At 37.9% G+C, this 24,150-nt stretch overlaps 1 protein-coding gene across 4 annotated transcripts in view; it reads right to left on the bottom strand.

Annotated features, from left to right (window-relative positions):
• The window catches only part of VTI1A (vesicle transport through interaction with t-SNAREs 1A), a 276,781-nt gene that overhangs the window by 93,262 nt on the left and 159,369 nt on the right, over positions 1-24,150 (bottom strand). For 2 of the 4 annotated variants that reach the window (XM_037401459.1, XM_037401460.1), the window contains 2 exons: positions 14,239-14,309; positions 9,619-9,691 (listed from right to left, as the gene is read on the bottom strand). In XM_037401459.1, the coding sequence (XP_037257356.1) occupies positions 9,626-9,691; positions 14,239-14,309 (137 nt within the window). In that variant the 3' untranslated portion in view covers positions 9,619-9,625. The remainder of the gene's footprint in view (positions 1-9,618; positions 9,692-14,238; positions 14,310-24,150) is intronic. The other 2 variants (XM_037401456.1, XM_037401457.1) reach the window with 1 other exon arrangement.

Here is a 24,150-nt window from a genome sequence, read left to right as displayed (position 1 = left end):
GGTACAAAAATAAATTTAAGACACAATTTTTATTCAAGAAGAAAAATTACCCGTTAGTGTTGTAATCTTAAAACTATCAGCAGATTTACTAAGTACGACAAGACAAAGACTTTGCTCTAACTTGCAAATGTTACAAAAACCTTCTGGGTTACAGCTCAGTTAAGAGAGCAAAGTCCAAGCTAAACAAAAGCTCTTAGGTAATAAACGCTACACAGTGAGATCCTGCAAGTTAAACCATGTTAACACCTATGGAAAAACATTAATGTTTGTAGAAGGCATATAGGTCAGTGAAAAACTCTTCTGCTATGTTTTTAAAGTGGAGAGTACTAACACCGCTTATTCTAATAAATTGTACCTCCTGACTATTCAAATTCATTGACTAAATGTTCAAGTCTTCAAAGAAACTCAATTAATAAACTGATTTTAAAATACAATTTGAAAGTCCGAATTATAATCCTGAGTCCAAGACTGAAGGAGCAGTAGCACTGCAAATTTATCAGTTTGTCTGAAGCAAGCAGGTTGCACGAGTCTCTCCCATGTTTACATTATTTTAGATATTTCTGAAACAATTTTAATTATTTCCAATTAATTTAAAGCTACACAAATGTTGTAGAGAACATAAATCTCAGTGTTTATAGTTAAATTGTTTTTCTTTGTCTTTCCCATTTTGCTCCGTTTCCACACTGACTTTTCTTTGCCTTCTTGATTAGGTTCAAATCTTCCATTAGTTAGAGCGCCAGCCAAAATTAGCAAATTTTCATCCTTCCTATCACCAAGTAGACTAAACAATCTCTCATTGAAAGGCCACACTTTCTCATTCATTACTTCTTTATTCTTCAGACAGATGCTCAGTAGGTTAGTGATGTGTGAACATTTATTCTGCAGAGTTTTAAAGGTCCAACACAACATAATTACATGCTACCCAAGGATATAAACTCTCCCTCAGTTTTGGTCTTGTCCCACAGCAGCACTAATTTATTGCAACAAACTAAGTGATCCTGGTTTTCCTTAGCTGTTGATTTCTCACATTCATCATTTATGGCCTTCTTTGTAAAACTACAACCACAGCAAACAAACTTTGCTCAAGTCAAACGAGATCTGTATTCAATATTAGGGTGATGGATGAGCAAACTACTCACAGGAGTATGATGTGCAAGTTTAGGTCCTAGATTCTGTGGTAGAACTTAAGTGACTGACTTGAACAAAAATAATACTCAGCAAATCCTGAGTTTTCCTTTGTTCCAGTTTGTTGGTCACTTAATCTCTTATGTCTCTTGAGCACAGCCAAAACTCTGACCTGCTACTATAAGCTAGATTGAAAAAGATCTAACCTAATCATTATTAATGACAAGATTCTGATATCACAGCAGTTTTATATCAGTCGGATGACGTTACTGTTATCTTAAAGATAAACTCCTTGGTGTGTGATCAGAATCATGCTGGAAAGCTAAATTAATTTTGCTTTTCTTAAAAGCTGAAAATTTCCACCAAATGTAGCAAAAAAAGTTCCAAGTGCTACTGGAAATCATGCTCCGAATGCACAAAAGAGCTTCTTTACCTGATAAAGGTTAACAAAGCTCCTGCAGAGACCTGACATGAAACTAGGCGAACTACTTCCCATTCCCAACATTTGTTTCCAAACACTAGATGTGTCCAAAACGCTGGTGTGTCTACAGGCAAGGGTGGGAGAAACAAGTTAAAAATTCTGATGTTTTACAACATTACTGCCTTTTTCCTAAAAATGTTTAAAGTGCCACAAAAAAAGTTAAATCTCTGTATTTTGCTGATCTTGTTTGAGTTTCAAATGTTACTTTTAGTCAGCTTAGCATACAGTCTAGTGTTAGTCCAGATCTGCAACCTCATGAGAATGATTTTATTTTGGTGCCTCTATTTGCAAGGCTCAGTGACACCTACGCATAAAGCTACTGTTTGGAAAGGCTACGCTTCCAGGATTTGCCTATTAGAACAGCATCCAACTCTTCCATTTTTATGTTCCTGAATCCCATCAAAAGGTTTGGCTTGATGAAACCTGGAAACTATAATTTAATTCTGTATGCTATTATTTATATTCTCTAATTCTTGAAAAGTCCAGCAGACATTTCTTTCCACAGCAGAAGTCATGGGCCACGGCAGAGCAGAGAAATACCCTCAAACGCACCAGCACATAAAAGCTCTGTCTACCCAGGAAGAGAAATTTAGAGTAAACATTAGGGAAAACTTGGAACAGTTTGATCAGAGAAATAGGGACAGTTCATCAGTGTTCATCAGTTCAACAGGCCAGATGAGTATCTGCTGGGATTGAAATGAGGACACTCAATGCTCCCTTAACACAAAGGGATGAACCTTTCTGAGATTTCTTTTGGTAAGTCTGTGGATTAAAAAGAAGTTACCTGTGTAGCAAGACATCATGCAGCTCTGTGAGCAGAAAACATTACATTTAGGAATTTATGGCTTAAACACTCTGTAGTAAATGGAATGTGTAAAATTTGGCATATATTGTTCTGTGACAAGTTATAGTGTGAGCGGTATTGAGAACATCATCCTTAATTTACACCGGCCTTCAGGCGTTTGACTTCATTGATTTCTGAAGAGTTGTCTCTGATTATTTCAGCAATTGCCAACGTCAGCTTTTTCTAACAGGTTCCCTACTTCCCCCTGCTTCACACAAACAATCTCACTGCATTCAAAATATTTTCACTACCATCTCTATTCCTGAATATCGTGTCAGAAAGAACTCATCCAACTGGAAACTACTTGCAACCACTGCAAGAAAGCACTGCGCTGTTTATGCTGATATAAGACATGCCTTCTCATGAAAGCATGTGATGGGACATCTATTGTGGTTCAGACATGACAATGCTGACTATGAAACGCCTTTTGTTTCACTTATGACACTGTGAACCTTCTTAGGCTCTAGCTGCTCAATAGTAAGCAATGTATCTCAATACAGAGAACAATCACAAAGGATTACATGATATTTAAGCTATTACGATGCTTTACATTCTTGGTATATGCAGTGTAGGACTAGCTCAGATAATTATCCATCGGGATCCTGCTTTCCTGCAGAAACACAACTGTGCTTTAGATAATGTTCTTTCCAGCTGTTTAGCTGGATAAAAGTAGATAGAAGGGGGGCAAATGAGATAGTATTTCCAGATGATATAAAAGAGGGAATGGAGAGGACAGAAAAAGGCCATTGTACATTTAAAAAGGGAATGAAAAAAAGAGAAACATTGTCTGAAGAATGCTGGGGGCCCTGCTCATAATGGATGTAGTGTAGGCAGCTTGACAAACGGACAAAGCTTTCCAATAATCTGAAAAATAAAACAATGCTACAATGTAAGTGCTTCTATCTCAATGCATGAAGGACATGTCCAAGAATGCCTAGGTGCAAGGAGATTAAAACAGTGACTTATTTTATGCTAGGTACTTAAGTTATTAAAATGTAAAGATCAGTCATGATGCTCCTTCCCTTCTCCCCCGGCCCAGGTCTGAAGTAAACTTAACTCTGTATCACTTAGGTTGTTGCAGCTGAAGGTTTGTGAAGGCTATAGTGGCATTAAACTGTTCAGAGCTACATGCTTCCCAAGTTGAAATTGGCCCCATCCTGTGAGGCATTCAGTACCCTCAGTATATGGCTTGGAATTCTCCATGTACACTGCTTGCTGTAGCTATGGTGGTTATACAGCAGCTGAAATGACTTTTGCACCTTCTATGATGCATGAACTGAAAAGTATTTCTAACACCAGATGAAAGTTGAGTAAGATTTTTTGCAAAAGCATTTTGGAAACAACATATAGAACACTGTCGAAGAGAGATGAGTAAAGATTATTAAATGGCTCTCAACTGATTACTAAAAATAAGAAATGCATTTTACATACATCAGATTATGTCATACCTAAACTGAAAACAAGGAACCCACAGTGCCTCATACTACTTTACAGTTCTTGCTGTTCAGACCTAGAGGTACATTTCCCGTTTTTTGGTTGGACTCCTAATGATGAAGAATGCTTACTCTTGGGGATTTTGCTGACACTATATTTAAAAGTTTTCCAGTTGTTGTGTCCGTCCCTTCAACAAAGAAAGAAGGTTTCTTTTTAAAGTCAAAGTGAGGAACGACCAGGTACTAATTAACACCAAGGTTTAATCTGGAATAACAAACCCTGTGTTCCTTATCCAAAGACTGCCTCTGGATTAACAGCACCACAAAGCTTATCAGTTCCCTTCTGAAAAGATTCAACACTTCATAGTTGATAAAGCTTAGTTGCATATTAAAAAACAAACATGTACAATAATATAAGAATCAAGTAACTACATTAAATGCTTAAAAGTCAGGATTTTTAAAAAAAATGTTTCTACACCGACAGTAACAAGCACTAAAATACCCTATGTGCATTTTATATTTCCATTTAACAACAGGGATATTAAGGACAGGGTTTGCTCTATAATCAGCCTTGAGCAAAGAGCACAATAAAAGCTGTGTGGCTCCAGGAGATGACCTAGAATCATTCTGCCACTTACCCCTCTCCCTCCCACCCCTTACTCAGTCTCCCTCAAGTTAAGGGAATTGCTTCTCTGGTTTAAGTTAACCATATGCTTAAATACGTTCCTGAATGAAGGTCTAAATTATTGAAGTAAACAGCTGCAGCTGTAAATATTCAACATGGAGCAGAAATATTGCTAAAGGATTTACTGTTTCAATCATTTTTCAGTGTAAAAATACATCATGAAATAAAAATAGAAATAAATGTACCAAAAAAGTTGCTGAAACACTTTCTACTCAAACTTCTTTTGGCTTGAGACCAAATATGCAAAGTTCCTGCTGGAAAGAGGAGTTTCTCTATTAGCATGAAAACAAGACAAATTTAACTACATGTTAAACTTCTTATCTGTGATACGAAGATCTTCCTCCAGAAAACAGCAGACTCAACAGTCATGGCCTAGTATGAATGACACTGAGACAGGCTTTAGCTTGGAAGAAAATCTTTTTTGTTACAGACATTTGGGGATGGAAACAGAGACTAGTAGGGAAATAGGAGAAAAGGTCAGTGATAACACTCACTCTTTGTTTTGGTTTGCCTCAACAGTGACATGACTGTCTCTGCTGCTGTTCTTCTAGATAAGGAAATGCGGGCATTGTAGTGAGGAGAGAAGGCAGAACAGACATAATTAACTTTTCACATCTCTAGGAGTGGGAGAATGCAAATAAAAAAATTCTCGTGCATCCACTGCTGAATGGCTACCCAACCAGGTCAATGGGTGGAGGTGGAGCACCCCACACCCTGTGTAAAGAGTTGACCTACACTGAATGTCATCTCAGCCTGATGACCACTGGGGCCTCTTCACAACTGCTGAAGTTGTTTGAGAACTGCTAGGAACAACTGCAACCCAGTCCCAAGCTCTGAAGGCCAATTCTCAAACACTTATGTTTTAAATCACTTCTGCATAGGACCAGAGACAACGGACACAAGTTGGATGCTGGAGAAATTTCAATTAGATACCTGGAAAAGATTGCTTATTCCAACTGCTAATGGAACAGACTGCTTGGAGAGGCACTGGTATCTCCAACCTTTGAAGTGTTTGAGACGTGACTGGAGAAGTCTCTGAGCAACTGCTCTAATTAGGCTTGTTTTGAGAAGGAGGCTGGACCAGATGACATCTAAAGGTCCCTTCCAACCTAAATTGTTCTATGATTCTACAAAATGCTGAAGAATAACTGTAAGGTCTGGACTATCCTGGAGTTCAAAAGTTTAACTAGAAGTAATGCCAGAAGCAGGACTACCAGGATTTTTGCGGACAGAAGAGTGAACAAGTTTGACTATAACTGGCACGGAGGGCATGCATTCCGTTTCTGGTTGTAGTCACATTGGTTATGCAGCTGTTGGCAAGTCATATATAACATATCACCTGAGAGCTGAACGCTTACTGCTTCATTTCCATCAGCTGGAGGTAGTCTCTCCATCCTGTTGGAAACCAGGTTTTCAAAATCCCTTTTGTAAGAGCAAATGTGTTCATGAGCTTCTCAAAGCATCATTGGTAACAATTCAGAAGACTGAAATCTGAAGATTAAGAGAAGTTCTGGCATAAAAATTTCCTGGTGAATCACAGTAGAAGAAGTTGTTCTAGAGGGTAGTAGCTATTTTCCTAAAATATTTTTCTGCAAATTGGAGAAGGGTAGACGGAATTTATCTGCTAATTGGATAAAGATTCAAATCTACTGAAATTTTTATCTGGTTACTTTTAGGTTTGTTTGTTTCCCACTGGGCCATGTGTGGCTTGGAGACTGTCCAAATTCTTCTCTTAAAAAGTTTTTCTAGACTATTGGCTTAGGATACGGGTGAAACAGTGAAGATCTTTCAGAACATACTCTTTCTGCTTCTTTTTAACACATTTTGTGCTTTTAACACATTGGGGCTGAGACCGAGAGATAGATGTCTGAGACTGTAATATCGCAGGTGACTGCAGAAGATGCCGTTTCCTTATGTTAAAACCTATTTGAAATTAGGCTGAGTTTCTGTTACAGTCTTAAAGTTTTAAAGAGTAGTCATAAAATGTCAGGATGTCCAGAGCTATGGATACACGTAAAAGGAAATTATTAATGTTTTGACATGATCAACATGCCAATATTATCCTGGTAATGCAATGCCACGAGTGGAATATCGTAGTTTAGCAGAATCTCAGTAGGTTTATTTACAGGGGGGTGAGGGGGTGGAGTGGGGAGAAAGAATGTATAGGTCATTGCAAAGTGCAAATATTTAAAAACACTTACTACAAAAGATCCCTTACCCAAAATACTGGGAAATAACAAATTCCAATACATGTCTGGCTACCTAGAGCTGTAAACTTGGATAGGAATACCTGTACCTCTTATGCCACCAATTTCCTTAGTGAGCTATGGCAACCTGCAAAACCTGTCCCCACTTTTACTCCCCATCTCCAGAACATTTTATGCACAAATACACAGCCGGGGAATTTAGGTCATACAAAGGCAGTAACTTAGCCCTCTAGCTATCTAAATATCTAATCTCCTAGTATATTTGGCCAGATTCAGAAGAGATGCTGCTTCACCTTTCCCCGACAGTAAAACCAGAAACAGGCATTAATTTGATGCATGGGGTGTTAGACCATCATACAACTTCAAGCATATCAGAAAACACATATTGTGGGAGCAGCAACCAAGGTGAGCAATGCTCAGTTTAACATTACCTTTTCTGTATAATAATGATGTGAAGAACAGTCCTCCAGCATTTTCCTTTATTGGTTCCAGTAATTAAGTGAAACATTTTGTGGTCTGTACTGAAGTATGCAGAAATTAGGACACAACTGCCAGTCTGTGCTAATAATTTTTCTTACAGTTGTACTTATCTAATTTGTGCTGATTTCTTGGGGGTCTGAATTTCATGATTATTCTTGTGACTGAACAACACTGGGATGATGCTGAGGCTGGGCTAATGCTAGACCCTTCTACACAACAGTCACAAACAAATCAAACTCACTGTAGGTGTATGTGTTATGCAGTTTTTAAATAGCATCCTGAGAATCTTCTGCTGCAAGCTGCATCTATACCAAGGCTTTGCTTTTTGCACGTGTACCTGAGCTGAGCTTAAATCCTAACCTGCCTTTCGCCTGGACAGGTGACTCAGCTCGGTGTTTTTGTTAAAGAAAAAGGAAAACCAGTGCTTTTCTGACACACAGAAACATGCCATCTTGGTGTTCAACTACATAATCCTTTTGTCTGAAAAGAAGAGCCCAAGTATATTTCGGAAAGATCACATTTTTCATTTGGCTCATGGAACACTTATAAACTAGGACTCCTAACTGTGATTCCCAAACACAAAACGAAGTCAAAGGTTACAGCATATGTTTTTGTTTCAGCTTCTCCAAATTATTTGCAAATGTATTCAAACACAATATGAAGAGATACTTTATTTTATTGAAAATAACAGACTACAGGGTGCTGCAAAAAAGGCTGAGGTACCTCAAGCATAAACACTGAAAGAATACATTGGTTTAGAAACCCATAAATCCTTATTTGAATCTGCCAACCTGAAAGCCAAGTAAAGCCCGAAAAAACTATTTTTCCTAAATGCTATGTCTGATTAAGCCATACTATTAAATGACAGCTGAACTTTAACATTAATATGATATTATTTAAATAACTGCATGATTTTTTTTTACACTAAAATGATGAATGATTTTTGGACAGCTCAATTGACATAAAGCAAGAAACCCCTTTAATGAGATTTGACAAAATGGAGACATATGCAGAATATTCGTTACAGCTCATGTCGCAGAGCCCTTCCTGGGGAGACTTGGGTTTGGTTGTGTCTTTTCTTTTGTTCATTTTTTTTATAGTTTATTTTGATTGTCTACAGGCACTGAACCATCCCTTTCAATTGCCACTTCCTTTCTCCATGGATTTTAAATTTAGCTTGTGTCATTTACATATTACTCAATCAGAGAATTTTATATGTTACAGTTTGGAGTTGGAATTGTAAGAAATCTGGATGAAGGCATGAGGTTCAGTCATTTTAACCTTTGTCAGCTGGGTATACAAGAAACTAATGAAGATGTTTTTCTGAGAAGACTTACGAGGAGATAAATCTTGCACCAAAAAACTTCTTAAATTCTGATTGTGATATTTTCCAAGCCATGTGACGAATCAACAACTCTGCTAAAACTTTCTCTTCCTTTCTTTTTTTCTTTAATAAGAAAATTGCATTAAGCAAATATGCAACATAAAAGCCAATGGCAAGGGTAATTTCATACTGAACGCTTCAGAGGATGCTCTAAACCCCTTTAAAACTGTGTTTTCATAGCACCCAGCAACACCTATTAGAGGGATGCTTTTCTTCTTCAGGAAGTGGAATGTATATAGAAATACACGCATCACAAAGAAGCTCAGGTGCTGTTTCACTGGGTAAAGAACACATACCCAGAGATGCCATTAATTCAAAACATCTGTCTGGGAAGGTACCAACGGAAACTTAAGGTGGCTTATAATCACTGGATAACTCCCTCTCTGCAGTTCCACGTGGACTGTTAGGATGTTGCAATTTTTTCCTTTCTGTATCACCTCACTTTGATCCCAGGGACAATTTTCATAACATTGAAAGCATGGAAGAAACATGCTAAAACCACAAGGTCTGACAATGTGTCTGCCCCATCTATTCAGGCAGAATTGATCATTTTAACCGTTTTCTCTGTGTGTACATTTACAGTGCCCCAAAACATTTACAAACTTTCTCACATAAAATCTAACAGGTAAAAAACCCTCAAAACACTGAATCACTCAAGAGTAAGGAACACAGGAAATCATCATCAAAAGGCTTAATTTTAGAACAGACATACAAAAGAAAACCAAATAAAAAGAAACCAAGATGAGAAATGATTGAGTAATGGGTAATCCCTTAGGCTAAGAAAACTCTTTCCATAGCTGTGATAAAGCCTTTCCTCTAACCCTGCCTGCTTTATACCAGTGTTCATTCAAAGACATTGTACATAGCAGCCTGTGTAAAGAAAACCAGGTACATCAGCAAAATGCTGAGGTTGAATTAAAACTAAGCATAAAGGCACGGAGAGAGAGGAAAAAAAAATAAAGAGTGGAAATGTCCCTACCTTGGCCTTACCTTCGCAACATTCCTGTCAAAATCCTGGAACTCTTCCCCAGGTTTGCATCTGTTTCTCTAAGCTGGGAGAAAAAAAAAAAAATAAAAAAAAAAATAGGCCTGTTAAAGGCAAAAGGCACACGTACTTCATTCAGTGCAAAGGACAGATATTTCTACTGTCATTTGAGTCAGTCACCTTCAGGTTTAGCCCACAACAAACTCACATGTAAGAAAGCCACCAAAGCTCTGAAACTTAAAATTTTTTTGTCTGGTGTTCAGTTACGCAAAGATGAAACCCACAGAAGACAAGACAAAGGTAACAAAGATGAACCAGAATAAAGAGCAAAAGCTTAACAAATAAAGGGTTGCAGGTAGAAGCTACACAAATTGGTATCCATAATTCCTATTGATGTATGCATGTATATTGGTTATGTATATTAGTGAGAGCATCAGGAGATGAAGAGGCAGCTATGTGCTGCGTTCCTGATGCTTTATGACATGAAAAAACAATCATATCTTTCTTTCACTGTTTTTCAAAGACAGAAGTTTAAAGCAAAAGCAGTAACACAGAACAGCGTACTTTAGTGAATGTGTTAAAGAAATACGCCTATACTGTCCCTTCAATACAAAACTTGTACTGACCTTACAGCAGCCAGCAGTGGGATGGATACCCAAATACTCTGTGAACAGTGTACAGTATGCACATAAGGCACAGCTGTACAATATATATTTTTGCACGTAAAGTTCACTCAGTGAAAATAACATATATAGTAGTTTGTTAGGACACAGGAAACCTACTTTTACAGCTAAACTTAACTAGCTGCCTTGCTCTACAGCGCTCTCAAAAACTTGCAGAATAGGTAAAAGCACAACTGAATAAAAAATGAAATCGGAAGATGAAATTTTTTGAAGCAAATGAACTTCATATTAAAAAAAAACCCAATTAGTTCTAATCTTTAAAAGGAGTTTAAACTTTCCTTCTATTTTTTGCGTTTATTAGTCTCCCACAAAATGTTGTCTAGAAATGAAGAAGTGTATAGGAAGAACAGTCACAATCCTATCACCTCTTTCGCTACTGACAACTGAAGGAGAGACATCTTTGGATTTTGGGGGGATTTTGGAGACAGTGGGACATCAAAATCTGCTGTAAATGATAATATAATGATTGTCAGCTATAAAGTAGCAGGGACCACTGTTTCTAACATGACCCAAACACAGCTGTGCGTACGTACATAAAACCACTCTTCTCCTTATGAAAGCTGAATATTTACTACTTCATTATCAAATCAGATTGAAAGGATTACCTGACTCATTGACTTCTTACTAAAGAAACATTGTTGTAGAAGACAAAACACATCCTGTGTTATAAATCCATCAAAACAGTAACACTGCCAAGAAAAGTGGCAGTCTTCCAATAACAAATCACCTTCACCATAACAAACCACTATTATATCTCGAATATATGCATAGCAGCAATATTAAAGTCAGTTTCTATTCTGGAGCCCAATACTGTAAATGTTTGCTACCAGGTTTAATGTTTACTACTGAAATCAGTGGTTGCAATCAATGACACATCACCTTTTTCCATAAATTTCCTCCTTGTTCTTGTAAAAGGTATTAAGGAAATACCAAGTACAAGCTGGGACTCAATACCACCATCTAAGACTTGCTCTTAGCAAGATCATATTCAGTGGGAAGGCTTGCACCAACTCTCAGATCTCTGTAATTATGTACCATGATGGAACAAAGATGAGCATTATATTCCAGGGAGGCCATTCCTTCATTTTTTTCCTGATTCATCTAGACAACTCAAGCTCCAGAAAAGCAGTTTAGCCCAGTGTGACACAAGTAACAGAAGAAAAAATGTCACAATAATTTTTAAAAGGCTCATTAAAAAGCCAAGTTCTTAGCTATGCTAGAAGGGAATCTGAAGTACAAATGTATGCTTTACATTGGTCTTTCATTTTTCATAAAGATGCATTTAACATTGGGGCTTCTCATCCCTTCGCACAGAAAAGTAGCGCTCTCCTTTTTCCCGTTACATGTTTGATCCCAACTTTCCCTCTCTTGCTGCAGGATTCCACCTGACAGCTAGAATCAGTACTGATACTTAGGAAGGGGAAGCTGAATCTTAGAGGTTTTACGCACTCCTCTAAGCAAGATGACCTCATAATTTTATGGTAATTAAACCCCCCACAAAATAAGGGAAAGAAACGTTAAAAAAGAAACAAACATGTACACGCATAGTTGGAAGATCTCTAGCTACCTCCCAAGAGAACATTAAAACACCATTTTTTTCTTCCTGCACCAGCAGAAAAAACAACATAAAGAGTTTCCAACTGTAAACTTGTTTTTATTTAACACTGATAGTTCTTCCATCATTTCTTTACCAACACCAGTGCACTGCAGAAGCCAAAGAACCGGTGGCATGCAAACCTGTGACACAGCATATGACAGCACTTCCTTGCTTCATAGAACTGCTGTAGTGAAAACGTTTTGAAAGATGCTTTGATATTATCAATGGCAAATCTACATGGTGTTTAAGAAAACTTTTAAAAAGTAATATTAAGAATAATACTGAGAAATGAAGGAAGATGAACACGATGCTGATGTTGATATCTAGTCTTCCTTAGACATATTTTAATTTGAGATATTCCTAAGAGATGCTGCATCTTTTACAGTCCTTTATGCTCCAGTTAACCTATATGACTCTTGTAGCAGAGCTTTTATCCCTGCTCTTTGGCTTTAAAAAAAAAAAAAAAGTTTAGGGAATTCCTCTCGACAACTGTTATTACCCATGTATTTTGTACTGTACGTGATTTTTTTATTTATTCAAAATGCCAGCTGTTTTGCCTTTTTCTTCATTCAAATGTTTTACTCTACAGACAGAAAAATTCATACATGTAAATTTAACCAAACTATAGCAACACTAATTCCTTTAAATTCTGCTCATAAGAACATCTTCCCAGTTTTCACAATATCCAACTGCTAAGAACTGACCATCATATTCATGCTGACATTTGACTTTCAGAAGACAGATTTGTTCCCTGGTTGATTATCTGATAACTTTGTGCATTCAGTGTAAAGCTATTATGCATTGACAGAGCACCCTCTGTCCTGGTCTTTCAAAAACCTCCATGAAACAGAAAATTTGCCAAGTTATCCAAGATCATCCATGACTGTGCATCTGAGTATATAGACAGCTGGGACAGATGCACTCATGTGGTTCTACTGGAGAACTTTTCTGAATACTCTAAACAAAGTATTTTAAGTGGTGTATGATTTGAAACTTGGAATTTCAGATCTTCCATTTACAACAAGAGGTCTTTCACTGAAGTGTGATACAATATACTTTCCTAGAATAGCCTTATTTTTAATATTGCTCCTTGCAGCTCACAGGTTTTGTCATCAAAGAAATCTGATTTTCAGGTGGAGGGCACAGAAATGGAAAAGTTATACTATGAACCATGTGTACAGAGTCATCAGAACTATATATTCCCTATTTCCTGAGGATTTTTAGGATCAGCAGAAAGGGGTACACATTTTTCATCTCCATTACCCAGGTTTTCCTTGTCCAGCTAGAAACACAAAAGCATCTCAGACTCCGCAGTCCCTATCGATATGAGGAGCAGAGGTGAAATAAGATACAAGGTTGCCTGAACAACATTTGGTAAATGCTCACAATCCTTAGTTACATTTAATGATTTAGTTACACTTAATGTTTTAAAGTAGCTAATGGCCAGGACTTCAGAAACCAACTGGTACAGCTGACAGAAAATGCCTTGTTAAAGCCATCATGTGATGCTTTCCCAATCAAAGCTATCCACGTAAAGAAACTCCCTGGGGCAGATAAAGGAGTTTTCTTAAGTGGCATCGGTCAACTAGAAGGCCTATGGGAGGACTTAGCTTTGACAAAATTGGACACTCAGGAAAGTGTCTGATCAATGTGTCACGGACAGAAAGTCACAGGTGCAGTCACTCCTGGTTCTGTGAGCAGAACTCGGAACCAGGCAGACAAATTGCTCGGACTGAAGTTCAGAGAAGTCGTACGCATTGGATGGGATAGGCCTCTGAGCACCTCCATTAACTCTGCAGAGCAGAGCTGATCCCTACAGAGGCAACAGAAGCCAAAAATGACATAGATGTGTTCTCTTGACTGTGGTGACAGAACAGCAGTGTTAGAAAGCACTACCCATTCTTGCACACAGAACTGCCTAAGGAGGCAATTAGCAGCATTTGCAGCTACAAGGAGTAAGGTTGATCAACTGTTAGAATCTCAGTCATGGTACTGAACTTTGTTTCACAGAAAGTCCAAGAAGCCACTGCAATGGACACTGTACAAACCCTTCAAAGGACAGAAAACTGACCTAACTATAATGTTATTGACAGAAAACTTATTCCCAACAGCGGATTTGCTGACTTCAGTGTGACTCCCTGTAGGAGAGGCTTTGCAGGATTGGGCCTGTGTAAGACACTTCTAAAGTGCTTGACTGCAGATGGCAATTATGTGTCATGATAGCAGCTGATTTATATAAAACTGATCAATATGCTGGGTCATTTTTGCATGCACAGAGAACTTGGCTCATGCAAATAAAATCCCAGCCCAGCAATTACTTATTATCAAACTTACCCTTTCCCGAGCACGCTGGATCTTCTCTCTGTCATGGCTGAGGTTTTCCAGCATCTCCTGTCCAATCTGCTCTGCATTAAAAAATCAAAATGTAAATCATGAAAAATACAGCTTATGACTGTCAGGCCTCAGAATGCCAGGTTAGATTGTAACAGTGGCATTTAATGTGTGTGGTAGCCTAATCAGTCCTTGCAACTGCAAAGAGGAAGACATCATTATACTAAATTTTAAGGTTTTCAAGCAACGTAAGACTGAAGAAGTTAACAAGCAAAGCATAAGCTGTCCCCCTGCAAGCTCTTGAGGTGGTCTAGGCCCTGGAAACTGACACTGACCCTTGGTCTGTGACACAAAAGCAAGGTGGCTTTCAGACTTGCTCCAAGCGCTGGGTGTTCTTACATCCCACACGCTCCCTAAGCTCACTCCCTGTCTTAGAAAGGAAGCCAGGAAGCCTTTGCAAAAACACTAGCCACCCTTATAAAGACACTGAGAAGTCATAGGAAAAGAATACTGCTCTCTGTGCCTCTCGGCATTTACCACTGATGCTTAAATAAAAGCTGTTTGAGGTGAAGCCCGGTTCCCGGTGTCTGTTTTGCTCCATCACGGACTATTTCTGGCAAGGTTAGAGGTACACTGTAATGAATCACCTGACGTTTTTAATAGCAGACGTAAATACTAATCTATTGTCATCACCGTTTGTGTACACAGGGGTTGTTTGCTCCCACAGCTTATGCTGAACCAAAGCCTGCAAAATTACAGGCCAGAGGCCTCAAGATATGGTAAAAAGATGACACAAGACGCCAAAACTTTACTCTTCAAACAGCTCCTGTCAAATGTTCCTCTAACGCTGAAATATTAGCAGCAAGGATAGAGAAGAGATTTTAATCTTCAAAGCTCTATAGAAACATTAAGAAACCCTCCCTGTATTTCCCTCAAGGAGAAAAATAAGTTAAATCGCTCCCGTTTTACAGATGGGGAAACAGGCTCCAGGAGCTGAAGCAGCTGTAGCTTGCCTCAGGACACAGCACGTGTGAGGCAACCAGCGGTTCTGTGCGCCCTCGTTGAGGCTATTTAGCTAGCTTGCCAGAGATACGCACCAAAATGGAGTAGAAAAACTATAAAAACATGATTTTTTTTTCATAACATCAAAACTCATGCCTTGCTTTTGTTCTGGTGAATGAGTGGGATCTTAAAATGTCATTATTTGAGGAGCCCCAAGAAAAGTAATCATTAAAAATTCACCAATATGTTAGTAGAGCAAACATGACTATTCCTATCTTTTTTTTTAATAGATTCAGTCCATTTTCAGGAAACGAAAGTAGAACCACCTCAAACTTTTTTTTTCTAAATCCATTTAACACAACGTACACACTCTGCCAGATAAAGTCTAAGGAAATTCATTACATATATATTTCTCTATCTGTTGCCAAGTACAGTACAAGTAAGATAAATATTTCCTCAGATATCTGACCACAAATTGACATCCTCATTATGCTATCTTGTCCCTCTTGGCTTGCTGCTCTGTACTTTTAGCTGTATATACAATGCCTCCCAAAGGTGAAATGTGGTAAGATATATGGTTATTGAGTTAAAAAAGCTGTAAGGTGCAGCACAGCTATACAAATGGTAGCCTGAGAAAGCGATTCAAGAGAGCTTTGCCTATGCTTGCATGTCAAAGGACTTACTGGATAAAACTATACTGAGCTTATTCCTCATCAAAGCACTCAAAATACTGTAATACACAGACAGATACAAGCATTCAATGTAATCTGGGGGAGAAAAACCAAAGCAAAATCCCTTAAAAACAGAGGGAAAAAAAAATCAACAAATTACTAGCCAAATAGCATGAGGTGAAATGATAACAAGTATTTATTGCTAAAAATTATAGATACGTTTGCACAGACATAAAGGAGCGTGAGAAGCAGATTTCGCTTCAAAGAAATAACTATAAAGTAAATGGCTAAAATGGCCTGGTATTTCACAAACAAAGCTCAAAAATATCTTTATAGGAAACAGCTCTATTTTTATTACACCAATTTTAAGCAAGTTACTGTGGTTGGTTTTTTTTTTTTTTTCATCTTCTTCCTGTCACTGGCAAGTTCACACTCTTAGCTTTTTATAATGATTGAGTTTATTTTCCAACCATCAATGTGACAGCAGCATCAACTGTAAGTGAGGGTAAAACACCGTCACTTTGACGAATAGTGTATTTTCCTCTCATTGTCGATGACTGAAGACATCAATAAATAAGGAAGGAGAGCATGTCAGCCAGAATATCACAGAATGAATTGTTGATATGACACTTAGGGATTAAACCTTCAGCCATGAAGTTCAACCTAGCAGAGGGGTCTGAGAACTGAGATAGCTGCGTTTCTTCCCAGCAGCCTCTATAGATAAATAATTGGATGGATCATCAATTTTACAGGAGCAGCTTTACTCTACATGCACTTTAGTTGATGATCTTTGGCCTTTTTTGGGCTAAAATAAAAACATAGAGTTGAACAAAGAGACGTAACGGAGGCAACATAATCTCACAATAAGTTTGCAAACATAAATTGACACCTTTATCCACAGATCCTCTTCGTATCCTTATTCTACTCAGAAAATTCACTGATGACAGTGAAACTTGATTTTTAGCTGGAAGGTCAAGACAGCCAAACAAAAATATTAATAAATAGAGAAAACACAGACTGATAAACGATATGAAGACATGTGTCCTCAATTGGTTTGCAACTGAAGGTGCCCCAGACTGGAAATAAAGTAGCACACAGCACATTTATTACAAGTTTGATACGATTGCTATCTGCTTGCTATCATTTTTCAAGTTCCCACACAACTCTGATGATCTCCTGCCAGTTAAAAACTTCACCTGTATGGCAGATTTATGCTTTTAGTGCAACAGTGCTGTATAGATCTTTCCAGACTACTTAGGATGCAAATCGTTGATGATGCTACAGTTATGTGAAAAGGTCAGGTTTCTGAGATATACTTTAGTGCAGATGCATAAATTAAGACCAGTACACAAAGTGAAGGGTGTTGCATGTTGCCAATAATGGTGTTATTTCCAAAGAATCTTAACAAACGTCAATTATTTGGGCATTATCCCATCCCTTTTAGTCGGTATTTACAGGCAATGTCTAGTACAGTGCAGTCCCAAGTCCTACAAAATACTGCATTGTGCTGCCTCTTCTAACTGAAATTCCCAAAGAGATGCACGAAATTATGTTCTAAATTACAGCTAAACTATAAGAAGCAGAAGGGTGAATGCATTTACATCAGTATTATCTATGTACTGACAGAGGGCAGGAATATTTGATATAGCAATTATCTCAGTCTTAAGCAACACTGTGATGAACAGAAAAAAATTTCTTAAAAAGTACATAATATTAACAAGCATCAGCCTTAAAGGGTGAATGCTAAAATTCACAGCTCTAAATGTATTCCGCCCTAAAAGTGTTTGAACAAGGTATGGGAAATCAGTCTCCTCAGTGATGAACACTTTAATAATGCTATGTTGTGGGTCCAACACAAACGGTGCCTGGTTTTATGAGATTGCGTTATGCAAAAAATACTACATTTCTTATCCTAACACTCTGAAACTAAGTAGAAGAATGAAAAAGTCCCAACTGAAGAAAAAACAGCCCCCCAAACCCCAACAAATGCAAACCCACCTTTCCCCCTTCATGTGTGCAAAAATCAGCACATGGTTTTCAACTTTTATATTAAGATAAACACAAAAGATAATGACCACTTCTACCGATGCTTTACACTCCTGAATATGCCTTTGATTTGGAATTTGCCTGTAACCTATATGCAGTATTTATTTATACATACAAATCATAATTATTTAATACATGTTCCACAAAGTTTTATTTCTAATACCTACACATATCAAGAATGCAAAATAAGTTGTGCTTGACTGCCTTTTCATTTCCTTTTTTTGCCTCCAGCCATTTAAGTATTTATTTACTTTATCAGCTAAACTGATTCTGAAAGAGTTTTTTCTAATCACTCAAGTCAATAACATTTTTTGCCTTAAGAATTGACTAATATGTTTACTCCAGAGACAGAAACGATATGGAATGAGCCTCTCTAGGATTCTGAAAAAAAAAGCCATACATTTTTATGAATTTCGAAGACAGAGTTCCCATTTATCTCTTTGTATGAAAAATTAAATAATCCAACATGGTTCACACAGCACTTTTCCTCTGAAGGTATACTGAGTATATGTGCATGTCTGTATATATATTTATATAAATGTTTCAGAAGAGACAGCAGATACCTTGATATGGTTTAAAATGTAAAAAAAGCTTAAAAACAACAACACCATGGAGAGGATGCCTGGAAATATGATTTACCCAATCTCATCATACATACAATGCATGCATCTGAGCTACGTAATTAGTGGTGGGAAAAGAGAAACTAATTTACACTGGGAAAAGCAGATGATCATGTTAAAAATCAAGATTGCTGTTATACAGAATCATGAAATAAACCCCCCAAAACACCATGTACTGTGCAAGAAAGAATCAGGGTAGGAACTCACTCTGAGATCCTCAGCCACACAGAGTGAATAATGTCATTGGGGAGTGCAATTCTGTGTTGTCTTTGCACACAGAATTTTGCTCTGAAGATGCAGCAAACGCTTATGGAAACTTTTTGGAGAGGAACTATGCTGACACAGGCAGAAACTCAGTAAACATATTAAGGCTAGGACAATTTTTCCAAAAGCCACTCTGTTTTGGACAGGTTAAAAGTTTAGATTTTAGGAGACTAAGATAAATCAACAACAGCGGTTTCTGGAAAAAAAATTCTAGAAAGTGTTAAATGCTAGCTGTTCAGAGGTGACAGCAAGCAGATCTACAAACTAGGAAAATATATGTTGCAGGAGTTGGAAGAATTCAACTTCTCAAGAATAGGGCTGAGTCCAATGCTTTATGCTCCTGACAGCAGAAAGTTAATAAAGAAAGTGATGACATATCTTGAAGTGTACAGACAGGTAAAGGTCCTATAAATTTACAAGTTCACGGTTGATATATGTTTACATTGAACAGCCAATATAATCAGAGACAGAAGGATTTAGATCATTAAAGTTATTAAACAATAAGTACAGGTTAATACAGATAAATGAAGGATAATATAATGGCTATAAGCCAATGGAGAGATGATTTGTAGAGCATTAACAGAACAGTGAAATATGAGAGTTGGTCCTCAAATGCCCCAAGAATCTGCCACAGAGAAGTTAATCTGCATACTGTTAAGTGGTCACTTAACACAATAAAAAAAAATTAGCTACATGCTATAGGGACTAGTTGGCCTCTTCAGCAGAAGCAAATGCTGTACCAGTAGAAAGAGTACTGACAGTCAACAGTGTACACTGAGGACATCCAACACTTCCAGGGCTGTCAGAAGTTCAGTTGCAAGAGAGGATAAAAGAAGTTGCCCAGTTTTACTGTGAAAGCAAAAACCACCTAAAAATATCTCCCAACCCTCCGAAGTCCAAGATGTCCACCAAACTTAAAATAAAAGCATTTTTCAAATGAAAAAGCTACCTATAAGCTATAATGGATGTTCATGAAATTATATTCATCGGCTGACCGCAAAAGAGGTCCGTTGATCCCAAGGTCAGGAAAACCGGAAAGAAAAACATCCAGAACACCTAATCAGAATTCAGGCTTTGTGCTTTGTTCAAAATAAGGAAGAAAAGGTATTTGAGGAAGATGCCACATGCCTTTAAGAACAAACTGGGAGCATTTCATAACCAACACTTCCCATGGTCCAGCCCTACTCTGTCCTTCCCCAGGAAAAAAAAAAAAAAGGCAGATGAATGAGAAGAAAATAGGAAAAAGAAAAGAGAAAGATGATATATGACAGACCTAGTAACTTCACCTCCAGTAGCCTTTTCTTCTTCTAAGGTTTCATACCTTTTCTGAAATCCTAACTTACATCAATCTTCTGGTATAAAACTACTCATTTCTCACTAACTGATGTATTTTTTTCTGCCTACTCCCATCACCCATCTAGCTGAGCTCCTTTACGAACATCCTCACAGCAACATTCACAGGAGGTGGCAGACTTTGATTCTCCTGAGCACTTGTCTACATTGAAGTCCAGCCATTGTTCCAGCCAGGCACCAGCTCAGCAACGCTCATCTGCTCCCAATTCCTCCCTTCACATCATCTTCCCACCACCTTCCTTCAAATAAGTTCTACGGCAAAAGAAAACCTTGCTTAGTGCATCAATAAGTAAACAACGTGCTACCCCCTTTTCAATCACTTATGTAAGTGAAGTTGGAAATGAACCCTCAGTATCTTCTTCTCCTTCTACTTTACGTGCTGTTAGGATGGAAAAGTCCCTGCTCGCTTGGAGCTTGGTGCAGGGAATGGGTGCTGCTGCACTACAGTGCTACCAATCTTTAACTTTTCTGAAAGCAATTTAGCAGGGGAGAGTATTAACAATCCTGGCTGCATCTAAATTAAGTTGCAGAAACGTATCCTCTAAAGCACGAGTCACAAACCATCACTTAATTAAGCTTATGATTCCAAACAGCACTGAGATGACACAACAATGAGCTTTGGTTCCTCTAACTATGGCTGGATTCATAGTGATGATTTAATCGAAAATGCTCCACCATCTACCAAATTTGCTATAAACTCAAAGCAGTGTAAATAATTACTTTAGACCCTGCAGTACTAGTTATTTCAAAGACCTCAAATGTGTAGGCAGAGAGCTGGCAACTTATACTCCTGCATTCAGCAGCTCATGGCTCATAAAGTTGGCCCTACCTCTATACTTGATTTACTCTTAAAGCAATAAAGGCACTTCAAGACACAGAGTTGCGCGTGAAATAGATGAGAGACTTTCAGCCAACCAGCAAACAAAAAACATTACATTAGGTCTTCTAAAGAGAAGAAAACATTTTGAAATCTTGAAATGTGTTTTAAAATTGAAGTGAGGAAAAAGATTTTTTTCAAACTTATTTAACTACAGAAAACCACAGCATATGACATTTAAACAGTACAAAGGCGAAGTAAAGTCTGCTAGTTATATCCGTAAACACTGGAACAATTTGTTGTTGTTTGTTTGTTTTGTTTTTTTAAAGTGATTCTTTGTGACCCATTTATGGAGCTCAACCTTATCAATAGGAACAAGGTTCTTTGCAGTAACTCAGCTTCTGGACATCAGAAAATCTATGAGAAAAGTACATCCTTCAACGTTTCAACCTCAGAAACTGTTCCTTGAAGCAAAAAGCAATGCCAACAAATGAAAACAAAGCCAGAGCCAAATAAAATGACATTTCAGTTTGTTCAGGTTTCCCCCAACATCCTGATGTAGCAGGTTTATCCTGAATCCACAGACCGATCAGAAAGTCAGGAAAGCTGGCAACACAAGCAAAAAGTCTATGCTTGTTTGATCTTTAATACTTCCATGAAGGTAAAGAGTGTTTTAACCTTTCTCGCACTGTTCAGCAATTCATTTTAAATGTGAATGGAACTATCTCCTGCTGTACTCACATTCATATTTAAACAATGAAAAATAGAAATGAAATAGTGTCCAGACATTAGAAAAATAAAACAAACCTAGAGGATGATTAATAAATAATGCTTAAAATCGTTGACCAAAAAGTATAGCAGTCTGTGCAAAAATAAAGCATTCTAAAAACTGTGTGTGTGTGTATATCTATCTATCTATCTAAAACTTTCTTAAACATCAGAAAGCCCACAAAGCAGGTGAACAGCTCAGCAACCTCAAAGCTGGCTTCAGTGCAACTCATTCTTTGAATACGAATTAGCAATGGGTAATCGCAGCATATTTATGAGGCCTTTTGCCTGGTCCTTTTCTCCAGTGAATGCTGTATTATTCATTGCGTGTGCCCTGACCCCAGTGCGCTCCTGTTCTGACAAATCATACTTGATTAAGACAAATCTTTATTAGTTAGCTAGTCAACTTCCCCATTTATCATTTGCAAATCCCATTCTTTTCAGATACAGTAAAAGTAACTGAAACCATTTTTTCTCCATATAAAATAAAATGCTTGTTACAGACAGCAAGTGCAAACAGTAGCCTAAAAGTCAGTAACAGATGATAAAACAAAGGTTTAACAGGCATAAATTACAAGTGTGGCAAAACTCTAACACCATAGTGTACTTAAGATAGGCTGAGAAACATTAATTAGCTCATCCTTTCGATGTTTCCCGTTCTTCCACCAACTAAATCTCTCTCTAAATGCCATATAAATGACTATTGCAAAGTTGGAGGCTGAAAGTACTGAGGTTTAAAAAATAATAATGAAGAAAATGCTGAGGAAAGTTATCGAGGTTTCTACCAAAAAAAAAAAAATCTTTTCAAAGTTGATCTTTAAAAGGAAGCAAAATGAATTCAAAATTATTCATGAAGCTTCAGTTTCCCTTGAAAACGTAGTATTTCTCCAATGAGGTGGCAGTTGGGAGAAGAAAACCCTCTTTCATACAATGTTAGTTTATTCACTGGGTAACTTAAGACTAGAAAACTGTGTGATGTGTAATGCACACCAGTTTTGTCATGATAGTGGTTTTGCTTGCAGGGAAGGATGCTTCTTCAGTCAGGACTCTGGAGATCTGGAGCAGCTCCTTGGAGATGGAGGGACAAGGAGCAGAGGGAAAGGACAGTACATAGCTTATTGGGCTGGCTGTGGTTCAGGTTCCAGCTCTGCACTAGAGTTTTATTCTGGACTCTGGAGGGATGTCTAGGAAACGCTTACTTACCCATATCTTTGGTGATGAAGTTTAGTAGTTTGCGTATTCTGCTACATTTTGAATCTTGGTTTTATAAATAACGACATTTATACCCACCAATTAGAAGCTGTGTCCATTTGAAATACACAGTAATTTAAAAACCTGCACCTAAAGGACAAAACATCAATGTAAACATCTCTGGTGCTTACAGAGCACACTTCTTACAGACTCCTGTCTTCCTCCACTTATACCTTCCCATCTTCAGCCATTTTTCCTTTGTTTATATCTTCACTTTTATCCTGCATGGCCAAAACAGCTATGGATTCCACTCCTTTTTCACACACATGAGCTAAGTGCTAGTTATTTCCATCTGCGATGTTGCCTTCGATTACACAGAGAATAATGCTGAGAAAACCACTACCTCAATAAACCCACAAGAAGGGTACAGAGGGAACAATGAAAAATACCCGATGGCCTGGCAAATCACTGTCATCCAGAGGTATACAAGAAGGAAAGAATCCAGGCTGATCTTAAAATCCAGGCTGAGTTTGCAGGGCTGTGTATAGTAAAAAAAAAAAAAAAGTAAAAAAAAAATATTAAAAAGTCTCTGCTCTTGTACTTGTCAAAAGAAGATATTTCTTCTCAAAATTGCTGAGATAGAAATAAAGACTTTCCCATAATAGATTTTTTACAGCACTCCTCAGAGCAGAATTATATTTTAAGGATCAAGCTAAGCTCTTCCGATGGTGTTTAAGAGGTAGACTTACATGGGGCCTTTACTGCATGTAGACACAATTTTTTTTCTAAGGCATCCCTGCAAGGAAAAATTGTTGCAAAACCTGATTTTTCAGTAAGTGTCTAAGATGACAAGTGTGATTTCTTCTGACGGAGAAACTCAGCAACACTTACCAATGCTTTTGCCATCTCTACATCAGACTACCGCTATATAGTTTAACTGGAGGCAAACCTGGAGACTTCTAAAAACAAACTGCTCCAGAACGGGGCAGCATCCTGCATGGGGCAGCAGTTTTTGCTTGCATTCTCCCCAAGCAGCTGCCTGCGGTGCTCCAAGCACCACCCCAGCTACTGGACTTGGTCTTTGAGTGCCCGATGATTCAGGTCAGGGTTACCAGAGACTGCTTCTCTGTTGGGTGGCACTTGAGCTGCTGTCAGAAGGGAGATGTACGCTGGAGGTGCCATG

Source organism: Falco rusticolus, chromosome 9, assembly GCF_015220075.1.
Source record: "Falco rusticolus isolate bFalRus1 chromosome 9, bFalRus1.pri, whole genome shotgun sequence".
In the NCBI taxonomy this organism is placed as follows: domain Eukaryota; kingdom Metazoa; phylum Chordata; class Aves; order Falconiformes; family Falconidae; genus Falco; species Falco rusticolus.
The sequence above is the reverse complement of the archived record's forward strand: the minus strand, read 5'-3'. Positions and strand labels throughout refer to the sequence as shown.